Source organism: Excalfactoria chinensis, chromosome 21 (genome assembly GCF_039878825.1).
Source record: "Excalfactoria chinensis isolate bCotChi1 chromosome 21, bCotChi1.hap2, whole genome shotgun sequence".
In the NCBI taxonomy this organism is placed as follows: domain Eukaryota; kingdom Metazoa; phylum Chordata; class Aves; order Galliformes; family Phasianidae; genus Excalfactoria; species Excalfactoria chinensis.
The window spans coordinates 3,196,507-3,215,083 of NC_092845.1; the positions used below are offsets into that span (position 1 = coordinate 3,196,507).

An 18,577-nucleotide genomic window follows, 5' to 3' on the forward strand; every position below is an offset into this window, starting at 1 on the left:
GGCTGTGGATGCCCCTTCTCTGGAGGCATTCAAGGCCAGGCAGGATGTGGCTCCGGGCAGCCTGCTATGGTGGTCGTTGAGGCCCACGGTACCGCTTGTCCTCAACAGGCGGCAGTCATAATTCTAATAAACCAGCCTGAAATTACCACATCCCACCCGTCGGCTTTTCAAGCGTTTTTATTTCACCACAGGGAACGATCTGACTCCTCGCTCCCGCCTGATGACCGCACCCCGGGGCCGCTCCATAACCACGTTAAGGGGCGTTGAGAAGGCCGCATGTCCCCCCCCCCCTCCGGCACTTGGTAGGTGCCAAACCGCGTCCTCTGTCGTAACTATGGCGACGGCGCGGCCCAACCCACTGCAATGGGACGACGTTCGACCGTTGCGAGGAGACAGATTGTTCCCTGCCCACCTTTTCCTCCGGTGTCCTGTCCAGGGATGCGGATGATTTAGGAACAATTTAATGCGACCGTAGTGGAAAGAAACTAATCAGAAGCGTTCGCGTGCTTTTACACTGCGTCTGACAACTAACACAAACACCTTCACTCAGTGTGCGGCCTCTTTGGTTCACTTTCCTGTTTTCCAGACGCAGGGTTGGTGCAAACCATGAGTGCCGAGAACAGCACGAACGCCTCAGATACGGGATACGTTAAAGTTTCTTCTCCATATACCTTCCATGTGAGTAAGGAATGCTCTCCTCAGGGTGAGCACAAGCAGCCACGCTCTCACTCTGCGGGCTGGAAAAGGCCACCTGCAAATAAAGGGAGCGTTGGCTCCGAGCTGCGTGGCTGTCAGGACTCTGATTCTGAAAGACTTGCTCTGGAAAGGCAGTATCAGTTAGAGCTCCAGCAGCGGATCCGTGCTAATAATGAGCTGGTAGGACTGAGTGCTGAGGAGATGGAGAAAGACAGCTTGGAGGAAGACGATAGCTTGGAGAGCTCAAGTTCAGAGGAACCAGAAGAAGCTGAGTATGACTTGGTGCATTGTACATTCAGAATACCAAAGAAAGAGAGCAGTGGAAGGTAAGGCATAGGCTTTCAGTAGATGAGCGTGGTTGTTCTAACCCTTTAAAGCCTCAGGATGCACATTACCTCTTCAGAACCAACTTAGATCACTAAAGTGCTATTAAAGCACCCAAGGATCAAATTGTGTGCAAAACTACTGTTGCATCATCTTATCCACACACATAATTATTGTACCCATTTCTCCACCAGTGCAAGAGGTTAAGATGGAGAGAAAACATCCCTCACATACCTTATAGGCTTTGCATACAGATGCTCACGCATCAGCCCTTTCATTTCCATCTAAAACAGGCAAGCAGGAAGGTAGGAAGTGGCAAATGGTTTGTGTGGCATTTTTGAGAGCGTGAGCAAGAGGATTTCTGGAGCTGGAATCAAGGAGAAAGAAAACACATTGAAAAGAAATCCTCCCTTCATTTACTGCAGAAAGATCCACACTGAGCAAACTGTCTGTAAGGAAACATAAAGGCAAAAGCTGATAGGTTGAAAAAAGGCAGTTTTGTTCTTAAAACTGCATCAATCTAAAATTAAGTGTTACCATCATTAAACATTCTTTAGGAAAGCGTTAACTTGCTACATAAATAAAATCAAATTTGCTGTCTTGTGCGTGAAAGGTTTAACACTGTAAATTGGGAGTAATTCTCAAGTTTAAAGGGATTAAATTAAACCTGAAGTAATAATAATGTGCAGTTTCAATTTAATTGTCTACTTAAAATAAAGTGGCAAACAAATGAAGACTAAATGATTAATAGCATGCTTTTATTCACGTCCTCAACAGGCAAAATGGCCAGTTATTGAACATTTTATTGTGAGTGCAAATGATGTTAATTGTACTAGAAACATGCTCTAATTTTTAGTAATTTTTTTGACTGAATACTATGCTGAATGTGGGGCTCTTCATTAAATGGAAATTTGATTTTATTTTGTTTGAACTTAGCCTAGTAAGTACTCAAATACAGTCCATTAACCAGAGCAAATATCACAGCATATGCATATGAACCCCCCTCTCTACATCCATTACTAACCTCGGAATTTGAAGAGGAAATGCTGCATCTGTTGTCTACGTACCACACTTTTGTTGATGAGTACAGAGTCCATCTAACCTTTATATCAAGTTGGGGGGAGGAATAAAAGGTGCACTTCTTGTCTGCAGATGATTAGAGATGGAGGAGCTCTTCACACTCATTTTGTTCCCGTGCGGTGACCTGGCCTGCATAATCCTGTTGAGCTGCTGTGCACGCATTTCAGCACAATAGAACTCTCTAGCATTATACTCTGCTATTTGAATCATTACAATTGTATCAAATATTTCTATACTCGCTTCAAAATATGGTCACCTATTTTGGTTTACCTGCAGTAACTAGAAATAATAATATTTTCACTGGTGTAAACCATCTCTAATATACAGGATACCATCATGCTTACCTGAAATGAGAAGCATTGCTAGAGAAACAGATTTTTTTATTACTTAGGAGCCTCTTGAGATATTGATATATGCTTAACCAGTTGAGAAAGAAGGAATAAATGATTTGTGGAAATGTTAATGTGATTGGCTATGCTGCAGTTTAGAGAATTCAGCTTAGGCGGTCATTATTAGTTCTGCTGAGATTTGAGAGTGGGACCTTAGCAGGTACATCACTTCTATCTTACACAGCAGCCTGTGTTTTGTAGGTGATATCATCAGAATGGAAACAGTAAGATACAGTTGTTTTATCTATCAGCTGATTCTGCTTGTGCTGATAACATCCATGCTAAATTTAGGATCAAGGTTGTCTACCGCTGTGGTCTGAATGTCAGGCTAATTTATCATTGACTGACAATGGAAATGAAATATGAAAAGGAGGTCCTGCCTAAATTTTATGCTCAAACATGTCTTATAAAACTGTTCTTGTCTTGGTCCCACAAATGGTCCCAGTGTATGCACCGAACTGGTGTGGTTGGTTGTGTTTGCAGACTCAATGTGTACACCAAGACATGCAGAATGTGTGCAATTCATACATGGATAATTTTACATTTCTGTTTTAAATAGGAAACAGCAGCCTGTAGACAAATATTCCAGCCTGAAGTACGATCCTAACTGGAAGAACACAAAAGAAGCAGCAAAATTTTTTAAAGTAGGAAAAAAACGCCGCGTTGCTGAAGGAGACGGCACAGACCTTTCCCAAGATTCATTTTACCTCCATTCCAGCATCTCCTCAGAAGAAAAGAATCAACAGGGGGAGAAGTTTCTGGAGTCATTCTCTGAGTTTGATACAGATTTACTAAGCTTTCATGAGCCAAATGCCTTCGTCCGCGGTGAACCTTTTAGGCTACATACCAAAGGGAATGAACCTTCAGATGGCTGTTATCACAAAGATAGTCCTAGTAAATACAGCAGACCTTTGTCTCTTCAGATTCCAAAAGATCAACCCCAAAAAGCAAAAAAAGACTTTGTGGAAAAAAACAAGCAGACTTTAGGACTGCGTAAAGACAAGAACAAATCCTATCTTCAGTTACACGGCGAAAAGCAAGAAGTTACTCAAGAGCAGGTAGGTAACTTTGGCAAGTTCTAACTGCTATAAACCAAAGTCTGCTGTTGAAGTAGAGTATCTATATGGGCTTACAGGTTTGCATGAGGCCATCATGCAACTTAGAACTTGCAATTTCCTATGAGAATCTGGTTCACCTATTGGTACTATATGTATTCCTGGCTGCAAAGCATGTCTGCATCATCACAGAGGCAATCTCTCAGTAGAAATTCTTTCCCATAAGTTCTACATTGTCCCTTATTTTTTGGAGCATCAAATTTTGCTCAGCTTGACTGACATGGATTTGGTAATATGCTGCTTTCAAGGGCTTATCGCTGTCATTTAGTGTCACACATTTAGGAGTATGCAAGAAAGATATGAATTTCAGTGGTCAGGAAACCCATTACCCTACTTGTTTTCTCACCCAGACCAAACCTGGTATTTGGAATCAATCAGTAAATACTGGTAATATGTTGTAATTGGGTTGCAAAGGCTTGATTGACTGTGAAATGTCAAACAGTGCACTAAGGATTAAGCGGAAATGCAATAACAGTTCCTAATGAACAATTATACGAGAGTTTGTTGCTTCTACTTGCTGTACATTATGCATGATGACAATATGGAAGTCCCTGAATCACTCTATGAGTTACATATTATTATCCACTTGCAGAACTAGAAACTTGTGATGGTTTTTTTTTGTGGCTAATGAGTGGTTGACACAACACTAGAGGGCATCGGCCGACCGTGTTACAAGGAAAGCAACAGTGGACAGACTCCTCTCAGAGCTGTTAAAAGCACTTGTTTTGTTGTTTTTTTTTTTCAGTTATAATTTACTTGATGGTAAAAATAATTAGCATAGATGGCTGCTAATTAAAGCCGTGTTGATATGATTATGATTACTATATGGGGAATTCTTAAAATGATTTATATGTAAGTATTGGAACCAGGGATCAGGACTTTGTGGTGTAGATGTTTTTTGAAGGATGATGAAAAAACAACAGCAACAAACCCAACACTGCTAAAATCAGACCTGTGTGTTAAGATTACCTTGCTGAGGCAGCCATCAGGCAGGAGCCAGGCAGGCTGTATGTGTGCAGAAAGGTGTTTTTCTTTCCTCAACCACATGACAGAGCAGCAACAGCATTGCCATTTTTGGCCAGCGAGCCTTGTATTTGCTGGGAATAAGCACAGGAAGGAATACTTACATTTCTTCTTCTTAATCAAGACATCCATTCTTCCATCTTGTTGGAGGAGTGTATGAAGGCTTGGTAGGAGCATCCTATTGACCAAAGCTGGCCTGTTATCTCAAGGTTCATGATTCTCAACTCAGCAATTAAGTCTTCCCAATTAGGCCAGCCACCTCACCTGGAAAAGTACCAAAAGTACAAAAACAGCCTTTTAATTCTCTGCAAAGAGAAGCCAGCAAACCACGTGCGGCTTTCTGGTAATGTGAAACACATTCTGAGTGTAGTTTTATCCTATGCTGGATTATTTTGAGCTTTGAAGGACTTGGAAGCTTTTTTATTGGTGCAACTGCTGTTAGGAAACTAAACAGTTGGGGCACTTGAAATGAGTACATTGCATACGAGTTTATTCAACTGACATGGTATCAGGCAAAATATTTCCAGCCTTGTTCTTGCAGGATTTACAGATGTTGCCTCTGTGCATACAAACAGCAGGCTGTAGGTACCAAAACATACTATAAATGTCTGTTGATCTGTATATTTCCTAATTGATGTAGCATTTTATAAAGCATCGAGTTCTTTGCAGTGTTGCCTGATTCTTTAAGAACCCGACGATGAATTTCAGGGAGGGAGAGAAAGAAAGAGAGAGAGGCAGACAGAGAGAAGTAGCAGCCAAATCTAGCTCAGCTGTACTCAATATGAGTTGCTTTCCTACCTACAAGCCCCTTACTTCAAAGCAAGGAACATAATGTACAATTTTTTAATGGCTCTAGACCAAGGCACTCAGACTCTCTGTGCACTGCGCCTTACCTCAGTGTAAACACCTAATCAAGATTGCCTGCGCTACAACAATAGCAGCCAAATGCAATTCGAGAACCACAAGCCTTTGAAGTCCTCACTGCAAAGGCCGGTTTTCTAGTCTGGGATAATGACATGCCATGATTGCTGTCTTTGTTGTATCTTTTCAGTAGAGAAGCAATTATGGGCCTCAATTTAACAGAATAGGCATTACACAGCTTATGATGCTCAAAATGCAATTTCATTTGATCATTTTCTCAATTTGATTGGTATTAATAGAATAGTTCACAAAAAATGCTGGCAGAGGTTGTGTCCTGTTCCTCTTTCAAAGAGATAATGTAGAAGTATGCTTTACCTGCCCAGTAAACCATCAATACAGTGAGGCAGTCGGTTCCACCAAAAACATCTTGCTGACTGCCAAGCTGCATCTGTCCCTGGTTCAGGAAACCTACGTGGTAACTTTCAGTTTGTTAACTTACCTAGTGACAGCTAATAGAATCTGCATTGTTATATTTGGGGCAGTGAGTTCACCTGAAAGCTCAGCAATAGACCCCACCTGCCTTTTCTATAGTTCTCCCGATCTCTCACCTCCTAAAATGCAATTTTCCTCTCTTCTCTCTAAAAGTAAAGAAATACACCCTGCTATCCTACTACTATTAATGATGTGGGTTTTTTTCCCCTTGCTTTTCATTTGTTCTTTCAGCCTTTAATCTTCTTGTTATCTATTATATAATACCTAATTTACCATTTGAGCTTTACTAGGAGTCAAGTTATTTCACATCTACCTCCGCAACTTTTAGACCCTTTATTCTGACTAGGCTATATTAGCATATGGCCATAAACATTCTATATTTTTTAGGTTGCAGATACTAAAACTGTTGATGAGGAACCAGCTCAGAGTGCCTTGCCGGACCCAAACACAGAAATGAGCATTGAAGAGAAATGGCACCTGAATTCACAGCGGCTCAAGGTTCCTTTTTGAATTGAATTGTAATTGAATTGTATTTGTCAAAGCATGCAAGTTTGACTGTTTCAAGCTGTAAGCTCATTAGTTTGAGAGTGCCAATTAACTACATTAAATTCTTAGGTGTAAATCTGCACATCGTGACAAGTAGCTAATTCTGAATATTGTTGTATTTCCTCAGTTGTGAGGATGCTGAGCTAGAACTCAACTACTGTTGCATTATTTGTTCCATAAACCCCCAGCAAACATCAAGGGGTGGCCACGAAATGTGTTATAAGTAGAAGTTGCAGCAACCTCCTGTGTACACATAAGTGTATAGATGTATTTCATGCTTTAAATTCGAAGTTTCAGAACGAGGGAGGTATTTCTCGGGGCTCCCATTTAAATGGGAAGACATTGGCCTGGGCTCACTTTGGCAGTAGCTCATGCTTTCCACCGTTGGCACAGTATGGCAGAGCACTAATCATTACAGCAGAGGTCGAGTTAACAAATCATCATCTTGGCACCAGGAGTCAGGATTCCCCAGCGCTAAAGCTTTTGCCAAAACATGCTTCTCTGTATGTGGATTTAATACCTACCATTAAGTAGTTATTCTGAGTGCATATGTTATGCGGTAGTTGCAAGTGTTGCTAACAAAAGAACCCTAGAGAGACAGGAGGATGAAATGGAGGATCGTAGTGCTGACAGAGATTAAATGGACTGAGAATGGATTTGTGTATTACCTAGGAGGAAAGCCATGCCTTTCCTCAAAATGGGCAACACAGGATGCTGTAATTGGAAAGCACTGAATAAGCCCCAGTTTTAGAGTGTGTTGGTTTAGCTGAATACAGTAGTCCTGGTGTGCTTAAATTCTTAATCTATTTCTTCTCATTTAGATAATGTTTTTCAAGACACAGGACAGGGAGGAGTGTTTGGTTTAGAAGTGAAGTCATTTAAATCATTGACATAGGTTTGTTTCTGTTGCGGACCAATTTAACAGGGTGTATATAGCCATATTCTCATGAAATTTCAGTACCTGAATGACATTTATTGTGCTGTTCACAAATACAAGTGCGTAGGTTCATAAAACCTAGGAAACAGATGCTTTCCTTTTACCATATCACCCTGTGCTAAAAGTTCACTTTAACATTACTTTTTAGCCAGGTGTTCATTCACCCCTACAAAACGTTGCTATAACCCCTTTCAGGTTGAAACTGTGGGCATTGTAACAGGCAGATTACCTATACGCTTGCATGTTGTTGATCATGATGAACACATAAAAGAGCAACCACTGGAATCAACTCCACTTTTGATAACTTGTTTTAGGAACAGAAGAAGAAGTTGTCCCAAAAAAACAAAGCAAAATCCAACCAGAATCTAGAGGGGAGAGCTCTTGCAAGGAGAGATAACAATCAGCCAGCAGGGAAACCAGCAAAACCAAAGTCTTTGCACCAGAAGCACCACCAGATGTCAGAACTTCAGACTGCTCCCATGCAGGCAATGGAACAAAACAGCAGCAGTGCACTGCAGAAGAAGCTATGCCCAAATCCTTCTAATACAAATACTAATACAGCAGCAAATTCAGGTACTTGCTTAAACAATTTCCCAGTGTGTACTAGCAAGAAGAACAAGAATTGCCAGCGTGATCATCCAAATGGACTTCCACATGGCCAGCAACATTTATACAACCATGCCACTGTGCCATCTTTCCCAGGAGATGGCAGTACCAGAGGTCAAGCACATCCAAATCAAAAGCAGAGGCAGAGTTCATCTGTTTCTCATGTTAACTGTCAAGAAAAGGTAAAGAATCAAGTGTTGCTTCAGGATAACAAAAGACACACTTATGCTACCAGTAGTTTATGGTAAGTATATGTGCTGAAACTGTGTCCTGATAACACTTTGATAAAGAAAATGTGGTTTTTTTAAGGTCCAAAAGGCAAAATTCTTTAGTTCAAACCTACCTCTAGATTAATACTAACTTAAGATTCATTCTAAGTATTGGTTTTCTCTGTGTTATTGGAAAAGGGCAGTTCTAGACTTCATACTCTCTTGCACACAGAATTTTCCACAGTTGAAAGAAAGGCTAGAAGGGGAACTTGGAAAAACAAATAGCAAAAAGTCATGTGCATAAACCGAAGTCTAGTGCTATCTGCATAGAGTTATATCAAAGCTTGCCTTGTAGGGTGAATATCCAGAGTCATTCTAGAACCAATACTGGCCTGTCACACAAGTTTTGAAAGTTGTCCCTATTTGCCATCATGGATAGACAGACACTTTTGTGCTGCTTCTGTAGGAGTTAAGCATTTTTTTGCACAAGTTCTAGAAGCAAAGACTGAACAGCACTGACATGGTAAAGGGAATGATAATCTAAACTCTGCTATGTAGAATTTCAGATAGACAAAGCATTAATTGTTTCAGTACTCAGCAGGCATGATCCAAAGCCCTTTAAAGGCAGTTCTTGTTGGCTTAAGATAGCTTTACATAAGACTGAACATTTCCCCATCTCATTTTTTCTCAGTTTCTATGAACTTGGATGCAAGCAAAGTCAGTCACTGTGAGATTCCCACATGTCCACTTTCTTGTTCCCATTAGCTTCTGTGAGCAAGGATCATTCTTTGTACAGATGACTTGTTGTGCTATCTGCTGCATACAAATAAAGATTTTTTTTCTTTTTTTAGGCCTTCCCAAGCTTCTGTTAAGAGTTCGTCTGCAGCCTTTAATACAGTCTCCCAGCACCAAGACGTAGATTGTGTGAGGGAAGCTGATGGCTTGCACTCATTCAGCCCACTTCCACCTCTAATACCCCACGTAGAAAGTGAGGTAGATCAAGGGAGAGGTGATGGAAATCAAGTGAAAATAATTCGAATTGGCTCTGAAGGCAATCTCATGCAAATGGACAAGCAGAAACAGCATAAAGTCTGCACAAAGGTAAGCAAATAGATGTAGATTAGAGAGCTGTACCTTTCTGCCTTCTCCTCTGATTAATATATATATATATACACACTTGGTAATCCAAAGATCTTCACTAAAAATAAGAAAAGGAAGGAGAAATGAGAACTTTTTCATTCTTACAGAGAGAATGCACATGAACGCATGATAACTTGCCTAGAGTGTTAAAGATGAAGGAACAAAGGTAGAAACAGACACTGAAGATGAAGACATTTACTGGTGTTTTTTCTGACCAAATCATTTTAATCTAGAGAGTGAGGTAGTTCACCACCTCTCCTTCCATCACTCTGAGACTTGATTATCTCTAAAAACACACAGAACAGTGTTTGTCCTTTCGGGTAACCAGTGATAAAATGATTTAGAATAAAGCTGTTTGTATAAAGCAGCAGGTAGCCAGGCTTCAGATCTGAACAAACCATTATCCTGGTCATGCTCATTTGCTATCCGACTCAAATCTCTTGGTTTCCAAGGGAATCAAACTGAACAAGATCAAACTTAGAGGATTTGTAAGGCTAACAACATAAACATTATTACAGGTCTGCTGACAATCCCACTGTGGTCCTTATTAAAACCTGCTTCCTTTTGTTTTTCCTGTGTGTTCAGATTTCATACTGTAACCAGTTACACAGATGCAGTGGAACAGCACAGGGGTATCCCTGGGCATCCATGACAAATTAAATGTTTAAGAAGTTAGCTCCACATTTCAGGGCAGACAAACTAAGCTGGAGTAATGACTCACGTGCTTCATCTAGGAGGCAGTTTGTGTATTGCTGCTTGAATGCCTCTAAGAAGAATTAGTTGGACTACAATCAGAACTGAAGGGCAGATTTCTTTTTCTCTTTCTGTTCCCCCCGAGTTCAAAACGTTATTTTTGTCCTGTATTTTCAGTAGCTTTCTCACACTTTGTGTGCCCCAAGAATATGACTCTTTATGTCTCATAGAGCTCTTCAAACAAAAATTAACCAAGTCTTCTTAAAAGAGAGCTTGAAAAATTCTCTGTAGTAAAGTCTCAAAGGGTTCAAATAACATCACTTGTCTTCCCTGTGCATTTTAGAACTATCTGTGCTGCAAGGCATATATTTTTCAACAGGCAACAATTTTACATTGCAGTTTGAGAACAAAGAAAGGTTCCTCTAACAAATAACACGTCTATTTTTTTGCCACCAAAGTCAGGCTTTTTTATCTGCTTCTCTTATAAAAGTTTCTTTGCAATTTCATTCTGATAACTGTCAAATGGGTCAATTTCACCCGTTTAAAGCTCATGAAATGTCATTCTTGACTGCGAAAGTGTTGCTTTGTAATTTGGATGATTAGTAATTACCCATCTAGATTCAAAGGAAGCGCAGAATAATTGGATTTCCACAATTACTTCTATCTTTTTTGGACACCTATAATTCTTGAAATGAGACATAGCAGAGGTAACACTGAGACTGCAAGCTGAATCCTGCTCTTGAGTTTGGTGTCCTCTACAAGACTGGTTTTAATTATGCTTTGTATCAATGAAATAGTATATATATATATATATATATATATATATATATATATATATATATATATATATATATATATATAAAATATACATATATATAAAGGAAAATCTATCACTGAGGTGTGTTTTTCAGCCATATAGCTCAAAAGCCTATATCAATCTTGATATGAAGCTTGGAGGCCTTGGACCTGACTATGAAGGCATCAAGGAAAAAGTAAGTGGTCCCCATCTTAACACTCTGCTTTTCAGTTGTGCAAAGTGAATTTGGGCAGGGGAGAGTGGCAGAGAAGTTATAGCTGAGAAGCTGTTTGTGTTTGTCTTGTACTTTGTGTGCTTGTAGGGCAGCAGGAAGCAAGTATGATAAAATGATCGTCTTTTTGTGGTCATTTCCTATGATTTCCTCAGCCTTCCCATAAAGGAGAGAGATTAGAGATCTCAGATTGGAATGGACTGAGCCTGGGACACAGTATGTCTTTAAAAGCTCCATAACACCTGTGGAGCCTGGCATGCTATGTGGTATTATTGCACTGAAAGGAAATCACTGACATTGGCTGATAACTGGGGCAAGGTAGAGCACGCTGCTGAATTTGAGCATAATAAATTGCTGGAATAATAAAGAGACAGAGTATCAGTAGAGTAAACAAAGCATGTCATTCAGGGCCTCAAAAGCCAATAGAGAGGTTTTAAAAGTCACTGCAAAAGCTGACAGATACTAGCACAGGCATTCTAGAACAGAACTGATGCACTGAAACATTCAGACTAAGGACACGTTGCATTTCAGTTGAGCTCAATCCTCAATATGGTCCAAGGAAAAGCTCTTAAATGTGAAGAATGACTAAAAACTATACCGCTCATCAGGGTTTGCTGTTGTGTTCTGCTGAGGAACGATCAATACCTTAGCCAGCTTAAATAGCAACAGGGATACAAATGGAAGACTCCAGTGCAAAAAAGGTATTTCATTGATGGCTCCATGTTTAGTCATACACGTTGTTTCTTTTGTCAGAAGGAGAAGTTAAAGCGACAAAGGGAATATGCACAGCGAATTAAGGAGAACAACATGAAAAATGCTGTTTTGGTTCAGAAGTTACCGACAAAACCCCAGGTCACATCTTTATCATCAAGACAGAAGGTAAGGACAGATAAGGACAGAGTTCTTGTCAGATGTTTGCAGGGAATGATTCTGGACTTTACATATAGAAAAAGGCAGGCATGAAAAATGAAGAGCAGGACCCCTACAGGAACTCTATCCAGTGCAGCACACTCAGTTTCACATCAGTGGTAGAGGCCATGCTACTGCAGAGTGCAATCTTCTGATGGACCACAGATATCCACTTATTAGTCTGTTATCCACCTGCCTGTCAGTCTCAATCACAACTCCTTGCACTTCAGTTGCATAGCTTCATACACAAACAAAGGAGATCCCTTTTAAGGATTGGAACCCCTTTTCCCTCTTGCAGAAAGTAATGAAGCTCTGAAAATAGCGTATATTCTATCAGATCAGTTCTGCTGCAGCTCAACAGTTTGATGCTGAAAACGCACCAGATATTTCTGAGGTGATGAATGAGAACTGTCACATAGAAAGAAGTTTTTCATTTTACTATCATTTGAATTCTGCTTCTTGCAGTTACTACTGAGGCATCTAATGCAGAACACCATCAGAAATAAAAGATCAGGAATTAGAGGAGCTTCTAATTTGACTCAACAAAGAAACAACCACATTTTCTTGACGTACTGGACAGGTTTTCTCTTAATCACATTTTCCCTAATCTTTGTGTTTTTAGGCACTGGAATATGCAAAGAAGATTCCTACACCAAAGACTTTCACAGCAAGGCAATCAGATAAAGAGGTGAAAGAGAAAAGAGGTCTGCTACCAACTTTAAGAAGAGACATTTTACCTCCAATTCCATCCTTGGAGAATTTAAAAAGCAGACACGAGAAGGAGAAGCAAGTTGTAGCTGCTTTCAAAACCCTTCGTATCTTATAGGTGTCTTGGAATGATAGGGATATCTTCAAGGTAAAAATGGCAGAACTGTTTAGTTAGGAGCTATAGCATTCACATATTGATTTGCCATTCCATTCAAATATGTATTGCTTTAAGTTTAATCCATTTTAAGTTTTAGAGTCAGTTCCACTAAATATTGAAGAGGTAAATAGTAACATAGGTAGTATTTTAAGTGTGCTCATCTGTTTTCTAGGTTTTTTTCCCTTGCTGGAATGCTTTTCTGAATCTTGGTTGGAGTTGAAGGTCTCCTCCAACCTGAGCAATTCTATGGTTCAGTTTTGCAGGCAGAAGTTTGTGTTGTACAGCATCTTTGGGGGAAGCTTGGTGGAAGAAGCATCTTGAATAGGAGAAATATAGGTCAGGTTGAAGGGAGAATGTTCTGCATATCGAAGTAGAGCCATGGACACCTGCCTTGTAGTTTGTGGGACAGGGCTGTCCTCTGCCCCAGCCTTTCTTCTCCCCTTTGGGATCTTCAGCACTTGGCCCCTCTTGGTGGAACCCTCATGCTGCAGTAAAATCCACCAAGCCAGGCTGGTTGTTTCCATGCTGTGCCAGTTACTACTTTCCTACTTTCATTTTTTTAACTAAATAGTAACACTTTGAAGCATTTCTGGTTAGAGAACCTCAATTTGTTGTTTCTGCTTAAAAGTGATAATCCCCCCTTAATACAAACCTCAAGTACCTATTTTAATGAAACCTTCAGATGAATATCAAAGAGCTATTTACTCGTATCTAATATTTTAATTAGATTATATTCTCAATTTAACCCATTAAACCCCCTTTGATGATCTCCATGTTTAGTGTTTAGCCCCAGATGCTGGAGGTAATGAATATTGGACCTTTGGTTTAATGAGAACTTCTGCCTTTCCAGCCTGACTCCCTTTGTATCCCCCTTTTTTTTATTTTCTGAGCTATAGAATTCAGTTAATTGAAGAAGTCTCTTACCACCACACATTAAGGAACCTAAATTAGCATCCCTTTTCTGATTAGAAAATGCAAGCAGACATTTTCTCTTTGATCTGAGGATTGAGTTGAAGTAGGCAACAGCTCCCTGAAAATGAGCTGATGGCCTTATTATTTGGCTGACATGCAGATGCGTCCATGTGGTGCAAAATGCTTAATGTCTTAATTGATCACCTTCCTCCCTGTCTGCCATCTCACTACCTTGTGGAGCTCCCATAAATTAGGATGACCTTTGTGGGTAGGTGGTGTGAGGTTTTGGTTTTGTTTTCTTAAATAAAACAATAAAATTTGAAGAAATAATTTAACTGCTAAACCTGTGCATATTTATATGGTACTGCATTTGGGGGGGGGCATATATACATATGTATATGTGTATATATATATATATGTGTGTGTGTGTGTGTGTGTGTGTATATATATATATTTAAGTCTGATCATGATCATCTCACAAACCATTTGGAAAGCACTGTATTTTTTTCCCCCTAGGAAAAGACATTATTTGCAGCATATGTGCAAAGAAAAATCTTTTGATCTACCTCAATACTAATGCAAATTCTTCCTGCACCTAACAGATATGGTGGCACAAAAAGGGACCATACAAGTAAATGATGAGCATCCATCTGCTTAAAAGCAAAGGCCAAAACTTAATGTCTTTCAAATTAGGAAGGCGAGGAATTTAAATAAGAAATAGGCTTTGAATTTTGCATTAAGTATTCAGAGAGAGATTTAGTTGGAGTAGAACCTGTCTGTTGTGGTCCCGTGGCTGCAGCCCAGCTATTTGCAAAGCCTGGTGTTATTCACCATGAGCACAGGCTGCCTTCACAGGGGCAGAAGTGTATTTGTGTTCACCATACAATGGAAATTCTCAGTATTTACTTGGCAGGCCTCTTCTACTTGCCACCATTCCTTAATGCTTTAGATTGGGAAAGTGTAGAAAACAATTATTTGACTCCACTCCAGGTCAGGAAGGCAAACTGGGTAGTTCATCTCTGCTGATATGTGGAAGCATTCAAAGATTTCATGATACCTATATGAAATGAGAGACCCCTGGGTAGCATCACCTGTCAGCCTTCTGAAAACAAAAGTCTTGCTGAGCTTCTGGGTCTTTTCTCTGAAATATATCAAGGTTGCAATAAAGGGTGATTGTGAATTCCCTCATTGCCCCTCTTCCCTGAAGTATGGGAGTCCCTGGAAGGGCTCAGAGGAGCTCCAGGCTTTACAAAGAGGACAAAAGGTGCATGAGAAGAGGCAGGGATGTGAAGAAAGGACTGAGTTTGGTGGCTGCCCCAATGGTGTGAGGAACAGCTCTGGAAGCACAAAGTCACTGTGATGGGTGAACACAGGGAATCTCTACTGGTGACAGCTGGCAAGAGTGAGGTAAAGCAGCCTACCTTACACAAGAGCCTGCTTTGAACAGAAGTGGTGCTGAGCCAAAGACTTGGATAGAGTAGGTGCTAAAGAAACATCCAGTGGCTCAGCAAAAGCTTTGTGTAATCATGAGTGGGCAGCTGCAGGTAGCACCACAGAGCTGCTGCTCTGCGTGTCACTAGGAGCAGTTAAGGGCTTGTTGGAGCAGAGGCAGCAAAGCAACAGTGCTGCTCAATGATGGAGAACGTGGAGTTTTCAGAAGAGCAAGGTGAGCCATCTCAGCAAAAGCTGAACCAAGGGAAGCACAGGATTTGGACAGCTTGCTTTTGCTCCTGGAAACATCTATCAAAGAATTCAAACCAACTTCTGCCTTGAAAGCCCACACAGGCTGAAAGGGCATTGCAGTTCTTGCTGAGGTCACCCTTCCTTCTCTTAATCATACTCTCTATATCCACCTGCCTTTACCACCAGGTGCAACACATTCCTACTGCTGCAGCAACACAGACCACATCAGCAACTGCAGTCATCCCATAGCAGTTCCAGCAATGGAGCTACAGGTGTTTCATCTAAGCTTATTATGGTATAGAAACAAGACAAATCCAAGACAGAAATAAGCCACCTTTAAGCTGAGCAAGACCATCCCAGCAGGAGTCTGCAGTTAATTAGGGTGATGCTGTTTGTTACTGCGACTAGAGAGGAAGAGTTTGTTACTAGAGAGGAAGAACAAGCTCGCCATCAGTTCAGGAGGCTGCAATGCTTTGTGCTCACAGTGCTGTGGTCAGCATCCTGCTCACCTCTTCCAGCCCTCCTCCGGACCACCTGCAGAAACTTCAGGTTGCCAATGGAAAGAAATCACGCTGTCCATTACCCAGCAGAGAGAAGGGAGGGAGGTTGTAAAAAGGAATTCACACTGCTCACACTGTGCCTGGATCACTCACCAGGCACTGCCACAGGCTTTTTTTTATGCTGAGTGAGGGTTTGTGGTAATTTCAGGGCTGATACCAGCTGTGCTTCATAGCAAGAATCGGCATATAATTCTCCATCCAGCCCACATGGCTGATTATGTGTGATCAGAGCATTGCATTGCTGTGACCATGCAATGAAAAATACAGGGTTGGGAAAGCTTCCCTGTCCCTTAGAAGTTACAAGCAGCAGAGGGGCAAATGCTCAACATAAAACTGACGTTAATGGGAAGATTTTATAGATCAGTCTACACTGTATTTAATGAAAACAGCCGCAAGCATTAAGCACTTAGGTGTAAATTGGATTAACAGGAAACAATTTCATTTAAAAAACAAACACACACAAGAATCCTGTATTAAAGTCAAGACTGCAGTGGGTGTATTGAAATACGGGAGATCCACCAAGATCGATTATTTCCTACAAGCATTTCCACCCGGCATTTCCCAAGCAAGGATGTAATATGTAAAAGAAAGAAAGAAAGAAAGCCAGCTCCAAACAGCCTCCCTGCTACCCTCGGGGGGGGCACAAAGGCAGGGCAGGGAAAAACCCGCAGCTCTCACTGAATAGGGCAGGAGCAGGAGTCCAATCTCGTTTCATTGATCCTAGGAGCAAACCTCAGAAACAGGAACAGACGGCGGCTCCGCAGCGCTGTTTTCTTCCCAGGACCGTCTCCCCTCTCCGAGCACACCGTGACCTCTTCCCAAACTCTCACCCGCATCGTTCAGACGCCGCAGTGCTGCTGTCAGCCTGCAAGGAGCTGCTTCGCTCTGTCCCTTTCCATCCTCTGCCTCAATCTCAGCCCGTGTTGGTACCCAAACACCCCCGTTCTCTGCAGGGCTCGGTGCGCACCGTGCAACAACCCGCTCGGGACTGCGACTTCCCCGGGGTCGGACGGTTCGTGTTTTGCATGGTTTTGTCGCTGACGTTATTAGCAAGTAGTGGATTTGGTTTTAAACGTGATTTGATTTCAAAGCCTGATTATAAAGTTTAGTCAAGAGCGAGGAAGACAGAGGAGGGTTTGGGATCAGGACGTTTTCCTTTGATCCGCCCAAGCACGTTGAGAAGTGCGCACCCCGACCCTACCAAGGAGACAAGCACCGACTTTGGGGCTCTGGGTGCAGCGGGACACACGGAACTACCCGGCATCCGACAACACACCCGGGCCGTGCTGGGGCTGACAGCAGATCTCCCAGCACCTGCACTACTTGCAACGGGGCGGTGTGAACAGCCAAAGGACAAAGCTGCCTTTGCGTGTGAGCGCCCCGAAACTCCCTCTGTCTTTTTGCTCTGCGTTCTTGCCCCATCCGAATATTTTTCTATGCCTTTCTCATGGCCATCAGTGTCTCCATTAGCAGCAACAACAGCGAACGAACGGTTCTTTGCACCAGGAACATGACACAGATGTACAGAAACGGATTTTTTTCCTCTCTCCTTTTTCATTCAGATGCAATTTCGTAAATGATTCCCTTCATCCCCTTCCTCCTCAGTTCTTTCCCACTAACCTGAAGGGGTTTCCCTTGCGCGTCTCCAAGCACTTGGTGGGTGAACGCACCCGGACGCAGCCGAAGCTTGAAGGGCTGCGGGGGAAAGCGCTCGGGTGGAGCTCCTGCATCGTTCTAAGTGTGACGGAGACGAGCGGCACCGCGGTGTAAATAGGAATGAAAACGGCCATCCTGAATTATTTCTAAATCCGAGGCAAAGGACGCCGAGCTGTTTTGCGCACCGAAGGCTGAGTGTTATTTTTTCCCCCTCCTTTATTATTTTACACGTAGAAAACACCAAAGGAAATCCACCGTAAGGAAGGAGGCACGCAGGTGCCAGCCGTCTATATTCCGTAGATTAATAAGGGTTATTTTTCCCTCACAAACCCGCACGTCCTCTGATCCAAAATACACCAAAAAACCGCATCTACTTCTCGTTAAGATAGAAAAGATTAACAAATAAGTAGTAAGGAGAGAACCTCCGCCCCGGGGCAGCCCCAGCCCTGCCCGACACACGCGGAGCCCCCACCGTGCCTCGACGCAGCTCATCCTAGGGAATATTAAAGAATAAATCTTTGGTTACCTGGGAATTAAACCCGTTTCCTGGGAAAGGCGAAATGGGCGCTGATGGCGGCTGCAAAGCGGAGCTCAGAGGCTGTTGCAGGAGGAGAGGAAACGGAAGCGAAGCTGCGAGTGGGTTTCGTGCAAGGAAAGCCCGCAGGTGTCTCACCTGGAATCGCAGCTGCAAACAGCCGGGGCGGTTCGCTCCGGGCAGCCCTGCGGGTTGGGGTTATTCCTGCAGCTCCCCTTCCCCAGATGGGAATGAGCTGAACGGTACACCTACACCCCCACCCCACCGGCCGCTCTCAGCACAGCCTTTTCCCTGGCAGCTCAGTAACCACACCACGCA

The 18,577-nt window shown here is 42.1% G+C and overlaps 1 protein-coding gene across 1 annotated transcript; it reads left to right on the top strand.

Moving 5' to 3' along the window:
* Positions 1-334: 334 nt before the first annotated feature.
* On the top strand, positions 335-12,874 carry JHY (junctional cadherin complex regulator). Its single transcript, XM_072354657.1, is given in 10 exon segments — positions 335-373; positions 476-622; positions 688-1,022; positions 3,049-3,547; positions 6,368-6,478; positions 7,778-8,313; positions 9,130-9,379; positions 11,023-11,103; positions 11,893-12,018; positions 12,671-12,874. Coding segments are annotated over 10 exon segments (2,328 nt in total).
* Positions 12,875-18,577: the final 5,703 nt, after the last annotated feature.